Source organism: Coffea arabica, chromosome 8c, assembly GCF_036785885.1.
Source record: "Coffea arabica cultivar ET-39 chromosome 8c, Coffea Arabica ET-39 HiFi, whole genome shotgun sequence".
NCBI classification, from domain to species: Eukaryota; Viridiplantae; Streptophyta; class Magnoliopsida; order Gentianales; family Rubiaceae; genus Coffea; species Coffea arabica.
The window spans coordinates 11,029,694-11,053,640 of NC_092325.1; the positions used below are offsets into that span (position 1 = coordinate 11,029,694).

The 23,947-nt window shown below is 43.7% G+C and overlaps 2 protein-coding genes across 2 annotated transcripts; both read right to left on the reverse strand.

The window, feature by feature from the left end:
* Window positions 1-601: 601 nt before the first annotated feature.
* LOC140013370 (uncharacterized) lies at window positions 602-1,201 on the reverse strand. Its single transcript, XM_072062639.1, has one exon. The coding sequence runs from the start codon at window positions 1,199-1,201 to the stop codon at window positions 602-604; it is 600 nt and encodes a 199-aa protein (XP_071918740.1).
* A 766-nt stretch (window positions 1,202-1,967) lies between these two features.
* Window positions 1,968-3,059, reverse strand: LOC140013371 (uncharacterized). Its single transcript, XM_072062640.1, has one exon. It carries the CDS (start codon window positions 3,057-3,059, stop codon window positions 1,968-1,970), a length of 1,092 nt encoding a protein of 363 aa, XP_071918741.1.
* Between the last annotated feature and the right edge of the window lie 20,888 nt (window positions 3,060-23,947).

Consider the following 23,947-nt stretch of genomic DNA (forward strand, 5'->3'; position numbering starts at 1 on the left):
CATGCGGAATCCCGAAGCGGCAGAATATGTTCTTCCAGAAGAATTTCTGAACTGCCTTTCCAGAGATAGTGGCCAGGGGCTCCGCTTCCATCCACTTTGTAAAGTAGTCGATGGCCACCACGAGGTGCTCGTATCTCCCCGAAGCTCGAGGGAAAGGCCCTAGGAGGTCTACCCCCCACTGAGCAAAGGGCCAAGGGCTATGGATAGGAGCCATTTCTCGAGCTGGTTGGTGGCGCAGCGGGGCGTGCTCCTGACAAGCTCGGCATCTCTGAACTAGTGCCGTGGCATCTTGGAACACTGAGGGCCAATAGTAGCTCAGGAGAAGGCACTTTTTTGCCAAAACCCGGAATCCCACATGTGCTGCGCATAAGTCCTCGTGAACTTCACGGAGGACGTAGTCGCCCTCCTCAAGAGTCACGCACTTTAGCCAGGGGGACAGACACGACCTCCTGTAGAGGGCTCCCCCAGCGTAGGCGTACTTAGCAGCTCTGAGCTGGAGTCGACGGGCCTCGGTCCTGTCCCTGGGGAGGATACCCGAGCTGAGGAAGTTAATGAGAGGGGTCATCCAGGTGGCCGGGCTATCTATAGCCAAGACCTGGATCTAGTCAATGCTTTTCTGTTTGACCAACTCTACCAAAACTTCCTTGTTCAGGTGCGTGAACGAGGGGGACGCCAGTTTCAACATGGCGTCCGCACGCTTGTTTTGTGATTTCGGCACCCGCTCGATTTCAAAAGCATCAAACAGGGCTATTGCCTTTTGCACCTTGGCCAGGTATTTCTTCATGACATCCTCCTTGGCTTCATACTCCCCGCGAACTTGGTGGACTACGAGCTGAGAGTCGCTCCGGACTCTAATCGCAGTTATACCCATCTGGTGGGCTATCCGCAATCCTGTCAATAGGGCCTCGTACTCTGCCTCATTGTTGGACGCGGGAAAGTCGAATCTGAGCGCGTATGTCAGCTCTTCCCCGGTGGGCGAGGTGAGCAGCAGGCCAGCTCCGCTTCCTTCCTTACTCGAGGTTCCGTCTACGAATAGCACCCATGGCTTTCCCGGCTGTATGTCCGCGGGCAGAGAGCTCGGCCTGGTCAGGGACAGGCTAGCCCCCTCAGTAAGGAAGTTTGCCAAGGCCTGAGCCTTGATAGAGGTGCGAGGCCGATAGCCGATGTCGTGCTCAGCCAGCTCAACGGCCCACTTGGTCATCCTGCCCGAGACTCGGGCTTTGTAAGTATCTGCCGCAGGGGCTGATCAGTCATAACGACGATGCTGTGGGCCTGGAAGTAGGGACGGAGTTTTCGGGTGGCGTGTACCAGAGCCAAAACCAATTTTTTCGCTGGTGTGTATCGCGTCTCCGGCCCCTATAAAGTTTCGCTGACATAGTATATCGGCTTCTGAGCCCTCCTGTCTTCTCGCACCAAGACCGCGCTAACGGCCTCGTTGCAAGCAGATAAGTATAGGAACAGGGTTTCCCCCTGCTCCGGGACGGTCAAGGTAGGCAGCTCGGCTAGATATGCCTTCAGGTCGGTGAAGGCTTTCTGACATTCCTCAATCCACTGGAAGTCCTTAGGCACTTTCAGGGTCCGAAAGAAGGGTAACCCCCTCACCGCGGAGCGCGAGAGGAATCTGTTCAGAGCGGCCATCCTCCCCGTGAGCCGCTGGACCTCCTTTACTTTTTTCGGAGGGGCCATGTCCATGATAGCCTGGAGTTTATCCGGGTTGGTCCGGATCCCCTCTCGAGATACCAAGAAACCGAGGAACCTTTCCGACCTGATCTCGAAGGTGCATTTCTTCGGATTCAGTCGCATCCGGCTTTCCCATAGGATGTCCAAGATCTCCCTGAGGTCGGGAACGAGCTGCTGATCAGTTCGGCTTTTGACGATCATGTCGTCTACGTAGACCTCCATGCTCCTGTCGATCTGATTTTGGAACAACTTGTTGACCAGGCGCTGGTAGGTAGCTCCAGCGTTTTTCAGCCCGAACGGCATGGTCCGGTAGCAGTAAGTTCCTTCTTCAGTAATGAAGGAGGTAAAATGTCAAAACCCACAGTAGAGTCCAATAACCTGTCGATCCTTGGTAGCGAAAAACAGTCCTTTGGACAGGCCTTATTGAGATCTGTGAAATCCACGCATATCCGCCAGGTCTGGTCTTCCTTCTTAACCAAGACGGGATTGGTTAGCCAGGTCGGGTAGTATACCTCGAGGATGATCCGGGATTCCAACAGCTTGCCAACCTCCTTCTTGATCACCTCGTTCCTTTCGGGGGCGAAACTTCTCTTCTTCTGCTTCACCGACTTAAAGTGGGGATCCACGTTGAGGTTGTGGACGGCCAGGTCGGTCGGAATTCCGGGCATGTCCTCAACCGTCCACGCGAAGACCTGGGAGTACTCCCTTAACAGGGCCTTTAAGCCCTCCTTCTCCTCAGAGGGTAGCAGCGCGCCGATGTGGAGCACCCTGTCGGGACGGTCTTCCCTCAAGGAGAACTCCTCGATCTCGTCCTGGGTGCCCAACTGTCGGGCCTCCTCTACCGGGATGTAGAGCTCCAAACTGGTGGTCTGGGCGACCACCTTTTCCTGTCCCCGGAGCATGGCCAGGTAGCAAGCTCGGGCCACATTTGGGTCACCGTGTACCTCGGCTATTCCATCCGAAGTGGGAATTTTGACGCTGAGGTGGAGCGTAGAGGGAATAGCTCGGAGGGCGTTCAGAGCAGGCCGCCCCAGGAACACGTTGTACGGGGATTGTTGATTGACCACCACGAAATTGACAGGGATGGTCCGACATTTGGGGACCTGCCTTACCGTGACCCTCAGGGTGATCATTCCCTCCGGGTTAATGGGTGGCCCGGTGAATCCCACCAGGGGTGTCCGAACTGGGGTCAACTGTCCGTCCTCCAGGCCGAGCTCCTTGAACACCCGATAAAACATAATGTCAACCGCACTTCTTTGGTCGACGTACACCTTCTTTACCCTATAGTTGTTGGTTACCACGTCTATCACGATGGTCTCGTGGTTCCCAGACGCTAGGGGAACCGAGTCCCGTGGGCCGAAGGTGATCTCCTCGTCCATGCACAGGCGTTTCGGGGAATAATCCCCCTCGGGAGGAGGTCGTCTGTTCTTTCGAGCTGTGTGGCTGTCCCCCCCGTGGGGCCCCCAACGATGGTGTTTATTACCCCAACTAGGTTCTGGGTGTCCAGGTCGGGGGAGTGGCATCGAAGCGCGTCGCGCCGCTCAGGGCGGTCACGACGCTGGCCCTCACCCCTGTCTCCGCGGTAGGTGCATTCGGGCTCCTAGCCTGGCCGACCTTGCCGCACAAATCGCCCCAGGAAACCGCGCTGAATCAGATCCTCGATCTCTTTCCGCAGGGCCCAACATCCCTTCGTGTCGTACCCGACATCACGGTGAAAGGCACAGTACCGGTCCTGGTTCCTTTTGTTCCGAAGGGTCCCCATCTTAGGTGGCCGACCTCCCAGGCCCTCCGCCTCTATGACAGCCAGGATCTAAACCCTAGGCTGAGTCAAAAGGGGGTGTAGCCTTTTTCCGGGAGGGGTGGCGGAGTAGGGGCTTTCTCCCTCGATAGCCGGTCAATGACGTTCTTCTTGGTCGGGCCATCCTTGTTCTCGGGGGAATTTTCCCGTCCTCTCCGATTTCCGAGCTCCCGGTCTGATTCTCTCTTCAGAGGGGCCACCTCCTCCGCATTAGCAGCCGCCTGCGCTCGGGTCAAGAGTTTCTCCAGGTCTCCGGGAGGCTTCTCGGCCAACTTGTAGAAGAACTCCTCTACCCTGAGCCCATTCATGAAGGCGGCCATGACCACCTTTTCGTCCTTGTCCCTGATCTGTAAGCTCTCCGTGTTGAAGCGGATCATGAAATTCCTCAGTGACTCGTCGGGCCTCTGCCTGATTGCCATAAGGTGAGTCGCGTTCTTCGAATAAATTTTGGAGGAGACGAACTGGGCGACAAACTGCCTGGCCAACTCGGGAAAACTCCGGATAGTCCCCGGGGCCAAACCTTGGAATCTGAGCCGGGCTTTTCCCTTCAGGAACATGGGGAAGGTCTTCCAGTGGATCTCGTCCGCCGCAATTTGTAGGCGCATGTGTGTCAGGAAGACCGAGAGGTGGTCTTCCGGGTCAGTCGAGGCATCGTACAACTCGATGTTCGGGATCTTGAATCTCAGGGATAGCGGGTAATCCTCTATCTCCAAAATAAAGGGCAAGGTCATGTAGTTGTCCTCGTACAATCGTGGCCGCAGGATCTGCTCGAGTTCATCTCGGACAGGTTTCCACTGAAGGAGATCGCGCTGCCGGCTCTTAACAGACCGAGCAGGGGAATGCTCAAACCCGTTCCGTGAGGGTTTTCGTGGGGAGGGATCTCTTGGACGGCTCCCCGCGGACCGGTCGCGGGAGTATCTCTCACTATCTCCCACCACCGAGGCCCGTGGACGAGGGGGAGTCCGTGGCCGTTTCCTTCTGGGGGGCTGGTCCCGCGACTCATCCTCCGAGGGGTCGGGAGGTGATTCCTTCTCCTTCCCCTTCGCCTTGGAGGCGACCCCGGCTTCACCCCCCTTCTTCGCCTGCCGGATTATGTCTTCCAGCATGGAGAGGTTCTCCGTCACGAACTGAAAAATCTGCTGTCTCCGCTCCCCTGAGAGGGCCGAGCCCCCGGCGCCCCGGGCCGCCTCGGTCTCCATTCGCCGGGACCCCTCGTCGGCCCCAGGGTCGGTGTTTTCTACGGTTCGCTTAGAACGCGTTCTTGCCATCAACACAACTTCGCTTACCTCGTGGTTCCCACAGACGGCACCAACTGAAGAAGCGCTGAGCTTCCCCGGACCGAGCTGAACTGATGAGTTCGGCGTGCTGATGGGAGGAGCCGGTCCCAAGCCTACAAAACAAACAAGAGAATGATCTAACAGGGGAGCCTCGAGGTCGTCCCCGAGGGCACTCCGACGGTCAAATTAGTTCTCCGGTGAGTGAAGTTCACGGGAAACCAAACAGTCGGGAGTAGTTGGTGTATAGTGAGCGTACCTTGTGTAGTTGGTGTGTGTTACCTTTTATACCTGCTCGAGAGTCCAACCTCCGTATGTTTCGGGACTTGCCCGGTATAGCCTCAATCCTGCGCTGAGGGGGATCCTCTCCACCCTCTGCGGGATTGCTCCCTGGCGCCTTCCTGAGCCCTAGTGGCGGTATGGCCCAAGGTGGTTGTCGGGGGCCTGGGGTCTAGGCCTAACTCTGCCCTTCCTGGGCTGCCACGTGCCTAGGCCCAGGACGGGGCCTCTGCAGAGACCATGGAGGCTTTTGACAGCAGCTTATCCTAAAGTGTTTGCCTAAGTATTGCAGCCACTGTTTCAGACAGAGGCATGACAGGGATGAGTGTAACGTACTCCATCCAGCTTTGAAGGTAGAGAGAGTGGAGAAGAAAGCTACACTAGCAGCGTGTAAACCGTCGGTGATTGCTGAGAGAGCTCCGTTGGTGCCCACTAAGATGGGTAAAGAGACTGTTCATCCATTTATGCAGTCTACGAATGGTGGGTCTTCTGGGGGGCACGTGGGGCCAGATGCTCGAGACGATTCTGCAATGTGCATGCGGTAGCAACAGGATGTGTTGGTCGGTCCTTTGAGGAAGGATTCGAACGCAGCAGGTCAGCAAGCATTGCAGGGAGGTTCAGTGGATGGGTCAGCTTTGCCACCAGAGGTGATTCTGAAAGAATTGTAGTAGCGGGAGGTTGTTGTGGCTTGTTTCTCGGAGGAGGAGAGGGCTATAGCAGGTCATACGGAGTCTGGTCAGAGCCCTCCAAACAGTCCGATGTCACTCCAGCAATTGCGGGTGCAACCAACAATTGGAGATGCTGAGTTGGATGGGTGTAATGGTGCAGACCCTGTGGCACCGTTGCTGGTTGAAGACGAACCGAGGATAGCAGTAGAGCCAGGGGAGGAGGAGGTGGTATTAGAGAGGCAGCTTGAGAAGGAGGATGTTTCCAGGGCAGAACAAAGTGCTGGCAGTTTATCTCTACAGGGGCAATTAGTCGAATGGCAATGTGAGTATAGTTCTTTGGTGATTGATATCTTTAATCTTGACCCAATAATTCAACAGGTTCAGGAAAAGACTACCAATGGGGAAGGCATTAAATTGGTTAATAAAACTAGCCATAAGGGTACTTGTTCTCGGGCCCTAACTGATCGTTCTTTGCGTTCGAAGTCGAAATTGTGCTCTAACTCCTTTTCTGCACTGTCTCATGATTAATTTGTTATTCTGGAATATTCGGAGTATTTTGCGTACTCCAAACTTTCATAGATTTAAAAGGATCATTGATGAGTTTTCGGTTCAACTAGTGGCAATTATCGCCATGTGACATCCGATTGATATGTGGTCGACTTAAAATGGATGATTGGGTGGTGAATATAGAGGGATCTATTTGGGTGTTCTATCAAAATTGTTTCCATTGTGATCATGTTGGGGAATCTCTCCAACACCTTACTCTTAAAATCACTTCTCAGATGCTCTTGGGTCCCGTTTACTTTTCTTTCATCCATGCAAAGTGCACGGAGCTCGAGCAGGTTCTACTCTGGTCAGCCTTGTTTGAAGACAATCCGAGGGATGATCCATGGTTATTGGCAGGGGATTTTAACGTCATCGTTAGTGAAGAGGAGAAGAGGGGTGGGTTGCCTTTTTGGGTTGATGAAGGAGGGGAACTGAGAACATTTATGTCTATGGCGGGAGTCAGTGATGCAGGATTCTCAGGGCCACGGTATACATGGTATAATTACAGAGGAGGGCATGCTCGTATTTGGAAGCGGCTAGACAAATTGCTTTGTAATCCAATTGTGGCTTTATTGGGGATGAGTTTCTTGGTTCAACATCTAGGAAGAGAGCCATCGGATCATGCCCCTTTCCTTTTATCAGCTTCAACTAGACTGGATAATAAGCGTAAACCTTTTCATTTTTTAAACGTCTGGACGTCAAAAGCAGATTTATTGGATGTTATAAGGAAAAGTTGGGTAGTCTGCTATCCGGGGAGACTGTTACAGCGTTTGGCAGCCAAATTATGGTATACTAAACGGGAAATCCAACTTTTGTCGCGTGAGCACTTTGGTAATATTTTTGACACAGTGAAGCAGGCAAAAGAGGCAGTAAAGGTAGCAGAGACAGAATTGGATACTAACCCATCACAACAACATTGGTTGGCCCTGCTGGAAGGCCGTGCTGTAATGAGAAACTCACTGATCAAGGAGGAAGCATATTGGAAGCAAAATCTAGAATCAAATAGCTCCAGGATGGGGACAAAAATACAAAGTTCTTTCATGCTGTAGTTGCGGAGAGAAGATCTAAGTCAATCATACATTAGGAGTGTCAGAGGGGAGTGGTTGACAGATGAAGATCAGATCTCAGTGGAGGCAGTGGTGTTTTTTAAGTCCTTATTCTCAGCCGAACCTTGCATGGGGTTGTGGAGCATTTTGGACGTGATCCCCAAGATCATGTCAAGTGAGCAAAATGCTAAGTTGGAGCGCCTCCCATCTATAGAGGGGATAAAAGAGGTTGCGTTTGCCATGGATGGGGAGAGTGCGGCGAGCCCTGATGGATTCACAGGTAGGTTCTTAGCCTTTGCTTGGGAGGTGGTGGGCAATGATTTGTATGAAGTTGTGGTTAGCTTCTTTTGTGGTCAGGAACTGCCAAAAAGTGTTGCTTCATTGATTCCAAAGGTAAACTCTCCCCATGATTTTAGCCAATTTTGATCCATAAGCCTCTGCAACTTTTTTCAAAAAACTTGGCGGCTTGTTTGTTAATGGTTTTGCCGAGTATTATATCACCTCAACAGAGCGGCTTTGTTAAGGGTAGGCAAATTTTTGACAATTTTTTGTTGGCCCAGGAGTTGGTGTCTGATATTTTTCAAAAGAATAGAGGGGGCAATGCGGTGTTAAAGCTTGATATGGCCAAAGCTTATGATAGAGTCTCTTGGCCTTTTTTGATACAAGTGTTAAGACGGTTTGGGTTTGGCGAGGTGTGGATCGATATGATATCGAGGCTTATTTCGAATGTGTGGTTCTCGGTGATAATTAATGGTGCGCCTCAGGGATTCTTTAAATCTAGTCGTGGATTGAGACAAGGAGATCCGATTTCACCGGCGCTCTTTGTGATTAGTGTTGAAGCTCTCTCTCACCTCCTCAACTCTTTGGGTAGTCATCCGGGCTTTATGCCATTTAGAGTTCCACGGGGTTTCTGCTAGTCACTCATTTAGTTTATGCAGATGATATTATTATCTTCTTTAGTGGGTTGAAGCGGTCGGTACGGTTGGTTATAAAAGCTCTAGATGATTATGTTTCTGTGTCAGGGCAAAAGGTAAATCAGCAAAAGAGTTTACTATGGTGGCACTTCTAGTTGCAGCAATCTTTGTGGGCTGAGTTCATGCACTGCAAATATTGTCCCAATCTTCACCCTTGTTTTGCCGATGTTTCTCCTGGGGATTCTTGGACTTGGAAGAGAATGGTGTCTATTCAGGGGATTGCTAAGCAGAAAGTAAGCTGGGTTTTGGCTAGAGGGGATTTGAGTTTTTGGCATGATAATTGGTTGGGGACAGGTCCACTATGTCCTCAAGTGGATACCTTTCAGGAGTGTGCAGTTTCTGATTTTGTTGACCAGGGTTGCTGGAATATATAACAGCCCCGCACTGTAGTGCCTAGTCGATGGGGTGGGGCAGATTTTGGATGTGCTGCCTCCTTCTCTGGACCAAGCGGATACCATGGTTTGGACTCCAAGTGATTCAGGTGACTTCGCATTAGCAACTGCCTATCAGATTGTTCGCCAAGATGGAAACCGTTCCTGGATCTACTCGTTGCTTTGGACTTGCGGTTTGCCAATAAAGATCTCTTTCTTCATGTTAAGATTGGTAGGTTCCTGTCTGTCAGTAATGGATAGGTTGTATAAACTTGGGCTATTAGGCCTTTCTCGTTGTTTTTGCTGTCTGCATCCATGCCAAGAGTCTATTGACCACATTTTTTGCACTGGGGAGGTGGCAAGGAGAATTTAGGAGTACTTTGAAGTGGTAATTGGAGGGTTTCGGGTTGCCTCTACTGTGAGAACCCGTAAATTCCCTAATAATTTTCTAGGGTTTATTTCCTTTAATGGCATGTTTTCTGCATTTTCTGGTTTAGGAAAATTCTCCTGATGCATTTTATGAGTAATTATAGTTTTTATATGAATTTTCTAGTATTGGAGAGTTTTCGAAAAATTAAGGATAGATAACGGACGTGGGACCCACTAGTGCGATAAGTTCGGAAAAAAAATTCGACCAATAAGTTTAAGTTTCGGATACTGGTTGAAATTTATCGGGTGTTAAAAGATAAGTAGAGGATGTCATTTGGATTGGTATGAGGGGGAACAAAGAGATAGAGATTCATTAATTAGGTGACAAGTGTCACCATTTGATTGGATGGACACTATTCACTTTTTGACTTTTTTACCAAGTGATTAAATATCTTAAAATTTCACAAAAATCACCATTTCTTCTCTCTCTCATGGCCGAACCTCTTGCAAGGAAAAGGAAGAAAACTTCTCCAAGTTTCAAGCTTCAAACTAGCTCAATCTTCCATTCCAACCGATTAAACTTAGAATTGTTCCATAAAATCCCTCTAGTTGGTGCTAGTAAGTGATTTGGTGAAGTTTTTTTTTTAAGAGCTAAGGTGGTCTACATCTCTCCCTCTCTTGTTTACTTGGTAAGTGGTATATGAACTCCCTTCTATACTTAATGATGGTTAATTGGTGCCTAGTGGAAGCTAAAGTGATGGATTATGTGAGTTATTTCTTGATTTGTGATGAATTGGTGAAGTTTTTATTTTTTTTGAGGAATTTTCTGGTTTAATGTGATCATGGTGTTGTGGTTGTTTATGATGGTTGGTAATAAGGGGTAATGACTTTAGTAGGTGTAAATGATTGGTAATTGCAAGCAATTTTGGGTTTGGAGGAGATTTCAGCAAAATAGGGTTTTATACCCCAAATTTCTGTCCGATTTTGTATCTTGTGGTTAGAGGCCAAATTGGCCTTTGCTCAAAACATGAAAGTTGTAGGTATTGATGTGTTTGAGGTGCCTGTAAAATTTCAGATCATTTGGATGAGTGTAGAGTGAGTTATGACGGAATTACTGTAGCTGTTCTGCTTTGGACAGAATGCGAAATCTGCACTGGTAATTGGCCATTTTGACTGGAATCGGTTTGGATTTTGAAGTTGGTGTCTTCTGATGAAATGTAACTGGATGTCTTAGCTACCATATGCCTTTGGAATTTCGGCATTTGGACCTATATAGACTGAATTATAGTAATTACAGTTTTGTGTGATTTGCAAACCTGTTTTGGTCATTCTGGTTTAGTATCTGGAATTTTTGACCTAGTTAAGCTAGGAACTGGATTGAGTGACCTTCTGCATTGTTGTAGCCCTGTTTCATAGCTTCGAAACGGTGGGTCTTACACCCCCATCCGATAATCGTAGTGAAATTGACGCCATTACCGCATTAGGAGGTCAAAACTGTTTTTATTGTTGGAACAAATGAGTTACATTTCCTGATTTTCTGGTTTGCTTTAATGCTTATTTATGCATATGAAACCTTATTGGGGTTGTGGTTGGCATGGCTATATGACTCGTTATCGAGTCTCTTTTGGGGCTTGCTTTCATTTCGGTTGTTTCCTAGCTAAGTTTTGTACTTGTACTACTTTGAGCCTAGTGAACGGCTTTTGGGAAATGAGATGACTTTTGTGTGAAATGTTGGGACTGATTTGAGGATATAATGAAGCCTTAATGGCTGGAAAAGTAAGAAATTTAGGGGAAGTGCTGCCCAATTTTCTAGGCCGTTTGGTTTCTTTAAGTTGGATTGGCCTTTTTGTGGAAATGAAAGGCTTTTGGGTTGTTTGTGCCTAAGTCTTCATACTAACTTTTCGTTTTCAAGAAAATCATGTTTTTGTACCCTTGCATTAGTATGTCTCACTTGTGCATTCCGTTTATTCGATTTTAGATATGAAACCTTCAATTGGTTTATTTTGATTATTTTAGGGTTTCTTGGCGATTAAGGCCAATCTGAAGTGAAACTTTTTGAAGTTGAATTGGTGAGTGTACCACTCCCCTTCATTGCTGTTTAACTTGATTTCTGCTCTGTAATCTGTTAAATTTGTTTGAGACGAGGGTGTACTTTATCACACTCGTTCTTTTATCTGTTCATATGCCAATTTTGAGTGCCTATCTGAATCTGCCGTCTGAATCTGCTATCTGAATCTGCTATTCTGTATCTGTATCTGAATCTGTTATCTGTATCTGCATCTGTTCGGATTTCTATGACCTATGAGCTCAATCCTGTGGCTAAGTTATTCGAGTCGGGCCGGCAAGGGCCTGGACGATTAGATAACGAACCACGGTAGTCTGTTCGGGGATTTTGGGTATTGAGACCCTTGATTCCGGGTATACTCGAGTATTACCATTTCTGTTCGGTTGAGGTGAGCGGGCCCGGTAAAGGGGTGTTTGGTGGACGGAATTTGGGGTAAAGTGGGGTCTACGGACGTTTTGGTTCTATATACGTTGACGGAGAGTCAACCAATTTGGATCAAGTACTGCGCTGGAAATTTGGCTCCTGAGAGCCACCCGTATCCATTTGATTTGAATCATTGGTTCCTTTGCTTTACATCTGGCATGTGTATCTGATTTGAAAAATGTGAAATGCCATGATTTTTCTGCTATCTGTTTGGTACCTCATTGAGCGCAAGCTCACCCCGTTCTGTCCCTTTTGTTTTCCTTACAGGAAAATAAATACTTTTGGACTGGATTTGATAATCGGTTGCCGACTTGAGCTAATTGAACATATCTTTTGTATAGCTCATGTATTAAAACCCTAAGTGTACTTTTGGGGCGTTTCTCTTTTGATTTGGCAAACCGTGTATATGTATTATCTTTTGAAAGCTTTTGTATGTCATTTTGATTTGTAAACGCTAAAGTTTAGATGTAAATGTTTGTTAGCTATTTCGGTTGGGTTCTGATGGGTCGGTTACTATTCATGGCCGGCTCCGGATTTCATTTCATTTTATCTTGGGTTGTTTTACTATTTTGATTTGTTTACGCGAGTTTGTAAGTTCCGGATTGAAGCGGATAGCTCTAATCTGATCCGTAGTCCTGGCGAGAGTTGGGCAGGCAGTCCGCTAACCCCTTTGGTTCGCCTTAGGGGAAAGTGGGGCTGTTACATCTACAATCAGACATAAGGTGGTTAGCTGGTGGTTGAAGCCTACTCGAAACCCGTATCGACTCCTGCTATCTTTAATCTGTTGGAATTTGTGGAAGATGCGGAACAAATTTTTGTTTAAAGGTCGTCTGTTGTCTATGGTACACATTTGTGCAAAAATTTTTAGTGACCTTAAGGACCTTTCTTATCTTAAATTTAAAGGCAACATTACCAGTGGACAAGATTGGCCAGGTTTTTTTGGTATGGTGGCTGGTCTAAAAAGGGAGTACAAAACCTTGGTGGTTCGGTAGAGATGTCCTGTGCAACATGTGGTCAAGCTGAACTTGGATGGTTGTTCCAGAGGTAATCCGGGAAAGAGTGGGGGTGGGAGGGTGCTCCGGTGCTTGGAGGGAAGGTTTCTTCTGGGGTATTCGTGTTTCTTTGGGGAGATGACGAGTTTGCAGACTGAATTGAAAGCGCTTATTTTTGGTGTTAGGTTGGTTATAGGTCATGGGTATTCGGATTTGCATTTAGAATCTGACTCCTTGGTTCTGGTTCAGATCATTCAAGGGAAAGTACGGTGTCCATGGAGATTGCGAGGGGATTTACAGGAGCTGCTAAAAGATAGAAGGCTCTTTAAAGAGGCGACGCATTGTTTTCAGGAAACGAATAAACTTGCTGACCGTCTTGCAAACATTGGAGTGGACTCAGTAATAACTTCAATGTATGAATCACTCCGTGAATTGCCCTGCTTGGTGAGAGGTGACTTCACTCTTGATCGGTCAGGACTTCCAAGTTTGCGTAGGACTAGAGTGTAGAAAGATAAGTTAGCAATAGGGCTCCTCTGCTTTGGCTTTACGTGTGTGTTCTCCTTATATTATATCAAATAAAGTCGACATTTCTCCAACAAAAAACTGCTACAATACTTTTGTAACTAAAACTATAGAAATTTTCTTAAAGTTAGTCAATTTTAAAAATGGCAATAAATATGCGTAATTTCTTTTATATATACCTTCATGGAGCACAAATTTTCAAGTATATCGCTAGTTTTAAGACTCAATATTAAATTATCACTTTAAGAAGTTTTTTGAAATAATATTTTAAATAAGAACAAATGATGCATCATAACCTGAACTAGTGCATGAGTACTTGATGCCAGAAACTACTGATCCTATAGTCTAAATTTTGAGCCATTTTACGTACCCAGAATATAGTTATTACCCCCTTTGCACCCCTAATATTGTAGTCAACAAGTACATATTTTACGTGTTTTTAGTGTGTTTTATTAGTTAGTTTTGGTGTGTTTTAACTACTTTTGTAACTAATTAACTAGGATTTTAGTGAAAATATGCATTTTGTGGTTTAAAGTGTGAAAATTGCATTTTTATGGATTTTAAGGGTAAAAACTTCATGTTTTTGTAGGTTTAAGGATTCAATCATCAAATGGAGTGATTTGAAAAGATAATTGGATGATTATTGATGATTTAAAGTGATTTAAAGAAGTCATGAAGTGCAAAACATTCAAAGGAAGAAATGCAAGTGAAGACAGTTTCAAGACCTTGTGGTATTTTGCCTATATCCTGAGCTACAAGTATTCGATTGATGTTATTCTTGAACCATTTTGAAGATAAGAGATATATCTACATTTGGTATGCAGACATCAAAGTCCAGTTCAGTTGTTTTCCTTGTCAAAAAGTCCAAATACAGAAGTGCAAACTCTGTTGTCGAAAGCTGAAACAGAGCTCTAACCAGTTGATAGTATTTTGGTCATATCTCATTCCACAGAGCTTCAAATTGGATGATTCTTGAGGCATTGGAAAGCTAATTCGAAGAAATAAAATTTTATGTTTTTCACAAGAGCTAGTTCGCCCTCCACTATCAGGAAAATAGCAATTGAAGCAGTGGCATATGCATAGAAGTGAAAATGCGACTTCATGAATACATGGCTTGAAGTCGCGTATTCTCAAGTTGTGTATTCTTGCCTGATTTCTGCAACTTGCTCATCAGCTTGTCCTATTTTCACACAACGTTTTCATCTCAATTCTAGCTATTAATTCCGGTTGTATTTGATCAAGAAAAGGCTGGAAAGTTGGAAAGACAACTCATGAGAGCTTCAAGAGTCAAAAATAACAATTAGAAATAACTCATTTGGCTCTTGAATCTTCTATAAATAGAGGCTTTTGGAGACCATTTTCACAACTTTGGAAGGCTAGTGAAACTAAAAAAAATGTAGCTTTCACTAGAATTTTCTTAGCTCGTTAGTTAGGGTAGTATAGAGAAATTAGTGTAATGTTTCCTTCTTGTATTTGTAGTTAGATTTGGATGAAGATTGCAGAGCAAAGATAGAGAGCTTGAATCTTATGTGACAAGGGTAACATCTCTCCTATCACTTTCTCTTTTGTATTTGAATTCATGTTTAACTATAATACAAGTTTGGATCTTATTTTCATGTTTTGTTAAAGTTTATGCATAGAGTGTAGATGAACTTTCTATATCTTGTTTGTGATGTTTATTTGGTTATTGGATAATATTATTTTGAGCAAGTTATTTATCACTTTTACTTTTCTAATCATGATTAAATGGCCATTAGTTGTGATTATCTAAAGATGTTAAGTTTGCAATGAGAATTAGAATTTAACACTAGTACAAGGAAGTGATAAACCTAGAGAGTTCACTCACGAGAGTAAAGGAGCACCTTTGTGGCTTTAGTGACTTGTTTCATGTAATTTCATAGAAGAAATGAGATTGTAGTTAATTTATAACCACGAGAGTAGATATGGTTTAGCTATAAGTATAGTTGATTCACTACGAGAGCAGATTTCACATACATTAGGAAATTACACCATAACTAGCCAAGATAATAGCATTCACTTAACCGGTAATGTCATTTGCAAGAGTAGTAAGGAATTCCATATCTCTACGAGTTTTCTAGTGTTATTTTCATTAATTTTATATTTATGGTAGTCTAGATAATAAAGGAGTTCGAAAAACACCGGTAATTGTCACTTTTTCCTGTGGAATCAACCCTTAATACCCTATGCTCGCTCATGATTCGTATACTTGCGATAAATCGCATGTGGGGTATTTACGATTTATAAATGTAAAACTTGCTTATGGATGAACAAATTGTATATGTATTCCCCACTCACGTCAGTAGTTGCAACAATATAATGTGATAATTTCAAAAATCTCCCCTAAGATTTTTGACAATTGCACTGAGTTTCCCTAAGGTTTGATAGTTTCAATAACCAAACGTTAAAATAGTATTGATTTGGTCAAATGTTTAATTTTAATTTACTTTCCTGCAATTGTAAGACTATCTAGCACAATTATAAGGAACATGTGCCAAATTTTTCATGCCCATGTCTATTGTTTGATAAACAACTGTAATAATAATTTTATCACCATCATAGGATACTTTTGATGGTGTTTAACTAGGGATTTAAATTTATAAAATAGAAAAGAAAGTGCTGAAATAATTATTTTAAAATAGGAATTAACTAACTCAAATTGGCTTAACTATGGTCAACATGACCTTAGCCTTTATTCCCTTCATTAAGAACTCAAAAATAACTCAAGACTAACTCTAATTAACTAACAATTATTGCTGAAATTAAATAAATAACAAGAAATAAGAATGACACAAGTTCAGATCTTCAATGATTCTTGAGCTCGATTGCACCATCAACCATCGAACGAATTTCCTTGAATTTGAAGGGGATCCAAATTTTTATGTTCTCATCATTCCTTTCCTCTTGAAAGACGATTTGTCCTCAAATCGAGTGCTTGGTTCCAAAGGAGTAAATCAGAGGATGGCTTGATAAATGCAATCCAAGAAGCATGTCACAAACTCAACTTCATTATGAACACGAACCATTGCACATGCTCCATTTGTTAAAGAATAGCTTTAATATCTTCACCCAATTGTACTTGACTAGAATTTGGAAGTTCAGTTTGATTGATCCTTGGATTCATTTTTGGAAAGCAAATTACAATTTTAAGAAATGACACAAATAAAGCGGTGGAAATTCAAACCCTAAGATGACAATTTTTTTTATTTGAATTGGGAAGGGTATGGTAGAAGAATAAATGAGAAAAAAAGAAAAGAAAAGGATATTAACCTGAATCAAAAGCCGAGACTTTGATACCAGATGATACAAACTCGATTCTTCAAGCACAACTCGAGAAGAAATTGAATTGATCAGGCAGCGAAAGGATCTATCTTGACCAGGTTATGGATACAAAGATGGAAAAACCTTACGACCCCTCTAATCCCTGAGATTCCGAACAATCTTGATATTATCTCAACCCACAAGCTAATGGATTAGCGAACCAAAGGTGTTGGTAGAATGGCGCCACAATTCAACGTGGTCTTGAATTGATAAGCCAAAACTTGAACAAAGAAGATACAACTCACTTTGTATCAAGGAGCGATCCCAAAGGAACAAGAAAGATAAAACTCTCAATTTTTATTCATCTCATAATTGTCTACCTACTGAAAATATCATAAGTTTGGCTATTTATAGCTCTGACTCAAAAATCTAATCTAAATTGGAAATAATACAAGTTTCCTTATTTGACTTGACTTCTAAACTTGACACAACTTCCTAAACAAATTTGGAAGCAATTAACTACTTTCCTAAAACTCTAACTTGACTAAAATAGGAAATTAACTAACTCAAATTGGCCTAACTATGGTCAACATGACCTTAACCTTTATTCCCTTTATTAAGGACTCAAAAATAACTCAAGACTCACTCTAATTAACTAACAATTATTGCTAAAAACTTAATTAAATAAATAACAAGAAATAAGCATTACACAAGTTCAAATATTCAATGATTCTTGAGCCCGATTACACCATCAACCATCGAACGAATTTCCTTAAATATGAAGGGGATCCAAATTTTCATGTTCTCATCAGATAGGTAAGCCACTTCTATCTCTCATATCATTTGATTCCGTGACTTTTGCTATAAAGTCACTTTTTAATGATCGACCATGACCTAAAATGGTGGATTGTTCATTAACCATGTCTCCTTGAAAAATGAGGCAAAATAGTCGAGGCAATGGCTATAAACAAAAGCGCTTGTTGGGAGGCAACCCAATGTTTTAGTACTTTATGTTAATTTTGTGTGATTTTATGTTTAAATTATGTGTTTGAATTATTTTGTTATTTTTCATTTGTAGATATTGAAAATAGAAGCAAAAGTGACCAAATGAGGTGAAAACGGCGAAGTTTGATCAAGAAACTCAATCCCTCGATTTGAGTAAAAGTTTTTTTAATTTGTTAAAGAGGGTTAAAATGTATGTTTTGATCACAATATAGTTCACTTATTGAACTTTAGATTTAATTTGTTTTCACAAGCAAGGATTTTGGAAAGTTAGGGTTTCACTAATGACTGGCCTCCAGCTGCCAGAAGGAGGTGATAGCCGTTCGTTTGCTGAAGTTCTCCAAAACCAACTATCGCTGTCTCCATGTAAGGTGAAGCCTCTGTCTCAGTTCAAAGGGGAGCCAGCAGTCTTGTTTTTGGAGGAGGATATTACCAAGTTGGCTGCGCCTTTCCAGTTTGCTGTCGTTGGGAAGTTCTCCCATGGGAGGCCAAACCTTGACACTATACGAAAATCGTTCTCCGCAATTAGGTTTCAATCAAGTTTCACCATTGGCCTTCTAGACCAGCGGCATATCCTGATACATTTCTGTCTGGAAGAAGATTTTCCACGATGTTGGATGAAAGGACTATGGAGCATTACTGAATTCCCCATACGCGTCTTCAAGTGGTCCTTTGAGTTTCAACTTACCAGCGAATCCTCTCGTGCTCCTGTCTGGGTCGCCTTAGAGTAATTGCCCATTCACTTTTTCGACAAGGTTTCGTTGTTCTCCATTGCTACCACAATTAGTAGCCCCCTAAAGGTTGACACAGCAACGGCAACTCTAGCCCGCTTCAGTGTAGCCCGAATTTGTATTGATATTGATGTCTCACAAGAGCTGCCTAGTTGCATTTGGATTGGAGTAGGCAAGCAGGGTTTCTGGTAGAAGGTATCTTACGAAAACCTGCCACTGTATTGCTCAGTTTGCAATAGGCAGGGGCACACTAGCCAAGCCTGTTGGTGTGACAAGCGTGAGCATGGTGATGCCCAGCGTGTTGCCTCTGTTCCAAAACGAAAAGAGGCTGTCATGGCCGAGTAGCATGAAAAATGGATGTGTGTGTGGTAGGGAACCCATTGTTGTCCAGCTCTAGGAGGAGAAGAGGGAGGCTGCTGCCCCACGCGAGAGTGCTGGTCCGTCGCAACAAAATAGATAGGCTGCTGTCCCACGCGAGAGTGCAGGTCCGTTGCAACAAATTGCCGGGAGTGCACTTTTGGAGGTTACTACATTCCCACCAGCTTTGGGAAGCATCTGTGATGATACTTAACTCCAGTTGAATGAGCTAGAGAAGATGCCCCCTCATGGGTCTCTCTCGAATGGAGAGGAATTGCCAGAAAGGCTTGTGCCTGGTAGAGCAGCGCTGGTCAGTTCCTTTCAACAGTTTAGTAAGTCTTTGGGGCCGGGACTGCCCCAGCCAATGGTTGAGCGTAATAAGGATGGTTTCACCATGGTTCTTTCACGGAAGACGAGGAAGCGGAGGGTACATGTCCCACTGCCCCAACAGATTCTGACACGACAAGCTTCTAAAGCCATTGAGGTACACAGGGAGGGCAGCCCAAGATCTTAGAGCAATCTCTGATTTTAATACGGCAATTTCTCATTGCCGCCTCCAAGAACTTCCTTACACCGACAATTCTTATACATGGTCGGGTATTAGAGCAGGTGCTAGAATCTGGAACCGACTGGATAGGGTGTTAGCCAATCACCAATGGCTCAGTTTCTTGTCGAACACCTCTGTCCAACATCTCAATCGCGCCACCTCTGACCATTCACCACTCCTAGTGAGCCTGCGGTCCACTAGTGCTAGTGTTCCAAAGTCCTTTAAGTTTCAAACTTTTTGGATTTCGAACCTTGGATTCCTATTGACGGTGCAGAGTAATTGGGAATTGCCGGCATAAGGGTATGGCATGTGCCGTTTGGCCTTCAAACTTAAGCGACTAAAAGCGTGTTTAGGGCAATGGAGCAAACAACAATTTGGAGATATATTTCAAATTATTCGGCAGCACGAGATAGAGGTTCAGCAAAAGAAAGTCCTGTATGAAGCAAACCCAATGGATGAGACGAGGATTGACTTCCATCGCGCGCAAGCCCGCCTGTTGCAAAGCCTACGCATTCAAGAGGACTACTGGTGCCAAAAAGGCGTGATTAAGATGGCTGAGGGACGGTGACTGCAATACACGGTTTTTCCAAGCTTCAGTTTGGGAGAAAAGATCGAACTTTCCATACACCGCATTAAAAATGAGGGGGGGACATGGGTTGAAGATGAGGAACAAATTGCGCAAGAAGCGGTTACCTTTTTTCTGCGACTCTTGACTGCGGAGGAAGTTAGGGATGTAGATGAATTGCTAATCCACATATCAGAGCTTGTATCAGTGGACCAGAATGTGGATTTGCTCGGGGAAGTAACAATGGAAGAGATAAAAGGGGTTGTTTTCGACCTCAACAAGGACAGTGCCCTTGGTGCGGATGGTTACACTGGCACTTTTTTCCAACATTGCTGGGATACTGTGGCCACCGATGTCTTGGTAGCGGCTAGAAACTTTTTTGGCTAGGCTCCCGATCTTGAAGGGCATTGCTAGTACACTGATTATTTTGATTCCGAAGAAGCCAAACCTAGCTACATTTGCAGATTTTCAACCCATTAGCCTCTACACTTTCGTTAACAAAATTTTTATGAAGGTGTTAGCAAATAGATTGCACGCTGTTCTCCCGAGTATTATATCTCGGGAGCAATCTGCATTTTGTCCAGGCAGATATAACCGAGAATGTCCTCCTAGCCCAAGAAATGATAGCATTCATTAATAAGAAAACCCTCGGACACAATTGCATTTTCAAATTAGACATGATGAAAGCCTTTGACAGAGTGTCATGATGTTTCCTAAGGCGGCTGCTCCAAAAGTTTGGTTTCGATTATAGATTTATTTTGCTCGTTTTGAATAACCTCTCTCAGAGCTGGTTTTCTATGCTAGTGAATGGCAGATCTAGGGGCTTCTTTCAGGCATCACGCGGGATTAAGCAAGGAGATCCTCTGTCCCCTATTCTATTCATCCTTGCATCTGAGGCCCTTAGTAGGGAATTGAATACGCAAGTAGCGGGCGGCAGTATCGCCCATTATGCACTGCTGAGAGACTGCATTCGTATTACACACTTATCCTTCGCGAACGATATTGTGATCTTTGCTCGTGGGGATAGGCAATCTGTGGCGAACCTGGTCCAGTTTTTAATGCTCTATGAAGATGGAGCGAGGCAAAGGATTAACGAACAAAAGAGCTTCTTTATAGTGTCAAGGCGGTGTGGCGCTGGCCAAATCCATCGCATCCAACACTTGACCGGCTTCAGGTAAGGGTTTTTTCCTTATCGGAAAAAGGAGTTTTTCCAGTTCCTGATTGAAAAATTCATTGCAAAACTAACAGGCTGGTAGAAAAAGCTCCTCTCACAGGGTTATCGCTTAATCCTAATTAAGCATGTTCTCTCAGCCATACATTTGCACGTGCTGGCGGTCATGGACCCACCCCCAAGGGGGTGATCAAACGACTAGAACGTCTCATGGAAAATTTCTTTTGGGGACAGTCGGAGCTAGGTCCTAAGCATCACTGGTGCTCTTGGAAGAATTTGTGTTATCCAGTGAACAAGGACGGCCTTGGGGTACGATCTTTTTAGGACATACAGGGGGCGTTCAACTGTAAATTGTGGTGGCGATTTTGCAATTCCACTTCCTTGTGGGCCAATTATATGAGGTCTAGATATAGTGTGGACAATGGTGCCCTGCATACGGCATCCAGGGTTTGGAGACAAATGCTGGCAGTTCATGACACTGTGGACCACTTCACACAGGTTATAGATTTAGATGGCAGGGTTCAGTGAGCTTGGGTCCTTACACCCTCCGAAGATTTTACCGTCTCCTCAGCGTGGGGTGCAATGCGGCCTAAACGAGCGTGCCTAGGGTCAAGGAAGTGTGTCTAGAGCTGTCGCATCCCGTAAATTTTTCTTATTTTTATATTATTATTTTATTTTATTTTATTTTCTCGTATGCATTTTCTTCATTACACCTTATTATATTGATTTTTTTGGACATTTTATAAGTGAGTAGAGTTTTTAAATCATTTTCCTAATTTAAGTTAGTTCATATTCAGTTTGAAGCGTATTATGGATGTGGGGTCCACCAGTGCGCTAAGTGCGATAAATTTTTGCCGATTAATTGAAGTTTTGTATAAAGTAATGTTATTGTACAAGGTGCTAGGAGACAATTAGAGTTAACTAGATAAATTAAAATCCTAAAGGACCATTTGTAACAAAACCATTGGACCTTGACTTTTGACCGAGACTTTTTTTGATCTTTATCTTGGAAAAAATTGGACAAAATTTCTTCATTTCTTTCTTTCTCTTAGCTGACTTCCTTAGCTAGAAAAGAGAGAGAGAAAACCTCAACTTCATCCTCCATTCCATGCTTGAATCTTGAGTTTTAACCGTTAGTTTTGGAAACTATACCATACAAGTGCTTATTAAGGAGGAACAAAGGTCTTGGTGGAGTGCTTTTTGTAGAAGAAACCCTAAGCTATCATCTTTCCTCTAGTTTCAAGGTAAATTCCCTAGAAATTTCCTTTTACTCTTGATAATTGTCAATTAGTCGATTGGAGAGGTTAAATATGTAGCTTTGTGGACAAGTTTATGGTTTGAAGTAGGGGCACGGTGAATTTCAGTTTTTTAAATTTTCTGTCCTCATATGATGATTGATGTTCAGCCATGATTTGGTAGTTGTCACGAGTAATTTTGAGCTTGAAAATGCTAGTTTTGCTTGCCTTCAAAGAATTTCAGCTAGAGTGCATAAATTTCAGTTTTAAGGTTTCCAATTTGCTCTGTTCTGACCGGTTCTGTTTGACCATGTTAGAGGCCGAATTAGACTTAGTACAAAACATGAAAGTTGTAGAAAATGATGTTTTATAGCTGCTTGTAAAATTTCAGCTCGATTGGATCACTGTAACATGTGAAATGATCGAAATACCCTTGACTGCCCATAAGCCCAATTTAGCGGACAGTTTTCTGTCTTCGTGGAGATTTCAATTTTTGACTCTAAAAATGTAGGTATATGTCTTAGCTTTGAAACACCATAAGATACACCTCAATCGGACTTCGGTAACCTAAGTCATTGTCGTTTAATCATAGTGCAGTTAACTAGTCTGATTGTGAGATGCTGGTTCTGTAATTTGAAATTTTGACCTAGATACGCTATGAACTGGACTGAGTGGTCTTCATCAAATTTGTAGGACTTTATCTTAGCTTCGAAACAGTATAATTACACCCCAATCCGATAAGCATAGCTTCGGTTGTGTCTGTTTTGCTAAACGACGTCAAATCTGTCTTTTATTTTCTGACTTAAACTTCATTTCCGGACATTTTCCTAACTTGAATTTGTACTTGTACGATTTTGAGCCTATTGAACGGCTATTGAAATAAGATTATTTTGTGTGTGACTTTGGGATTGATTGAGGAAAACAATGAAGCCATAAATGGCTGAAAAATAGGTAAATACAGAGGGCATGCCGCCCAAAATTTTAGGGCTACGCGATTCCTTCAAGTTGAGTTGATCTGGGTAAAAATGAAGGGTTTTGGGAGTTGTTTGTAACCCTAGGACCAACTGTTATTTTTTTGCTCTAAAGTCATAATTTATTCTTTTGTACTAGTACTTAACCTGGGAAGGCATACGATTTCTAGTCGAGCCTCATTGATGCATTCCATTTACTGGGTTTGTGGATGTGCGAACTATAATTGTTTTATCTTGGTTATTTTAAGGTTTCTTGGTGATTAAAGCCACTTTGGGTAAAAACTTTTGAAATATTTGTACTGGAACCAGTGAGTGTACCACTCTCCTCATTTGTTGCTTAACTTGGGTTCTGTACCTGAAATCTGTGATTTGAAGGATTGTACTATCTGTTTATTCTGTTTGAGACGAGGGTATACTTTATCACACTCATTCTCTTGGTTGTCTATATGCTTATTTACTGTATATACTTGACTCTATTATCTGTATCTGAGTCTGTTCGGACGTCGTTTGGAGGCTGGTATCCAACGACCTTTCTGTGACCTCTGAGCTCAAAACCTGTGGCTAGTTACTTAAGTCGGGCCAACAAGGGTCTGGTCGATTAGATAACGAACCACGGTAGTTTGTTTCTAGGAATCTTTGGGTATTGAAACTCTTGATTCCGGTATACTCGAGTATTACCATTTCTGTTTCTATTGAGGTGCTAGGGCCCGGTAAGGAGTATGTTCGGTGAACGGAAGTTGGTGTAAAGTGGGGTCTACGGATATGGTTGTTCTTCATACGTTGACAGAGAGTCAACGAGTTTGGTTCAAGTACGGTAATGGGAATTTTGCCTCCTGAGAGCCACCTGTATCCTTTCTATCTAAGGTATCTGTTCATTTCTCTATGTGATATGCACATGTGACTAATTGAACTTGAAATTTCATGATTCTTGACTGCCATTATTTTGGTACCTCATTGAACGTAAACTCACCCCCTTCTCGTTATATTTGTTTTCCTTTCAGGGGCAAACTTTGAATCCTTGATTTTGGAAGAAAGGGTCGAGCTAGTGTAAATATTATTTTGTTAAGCTCTTTTGTAACCGA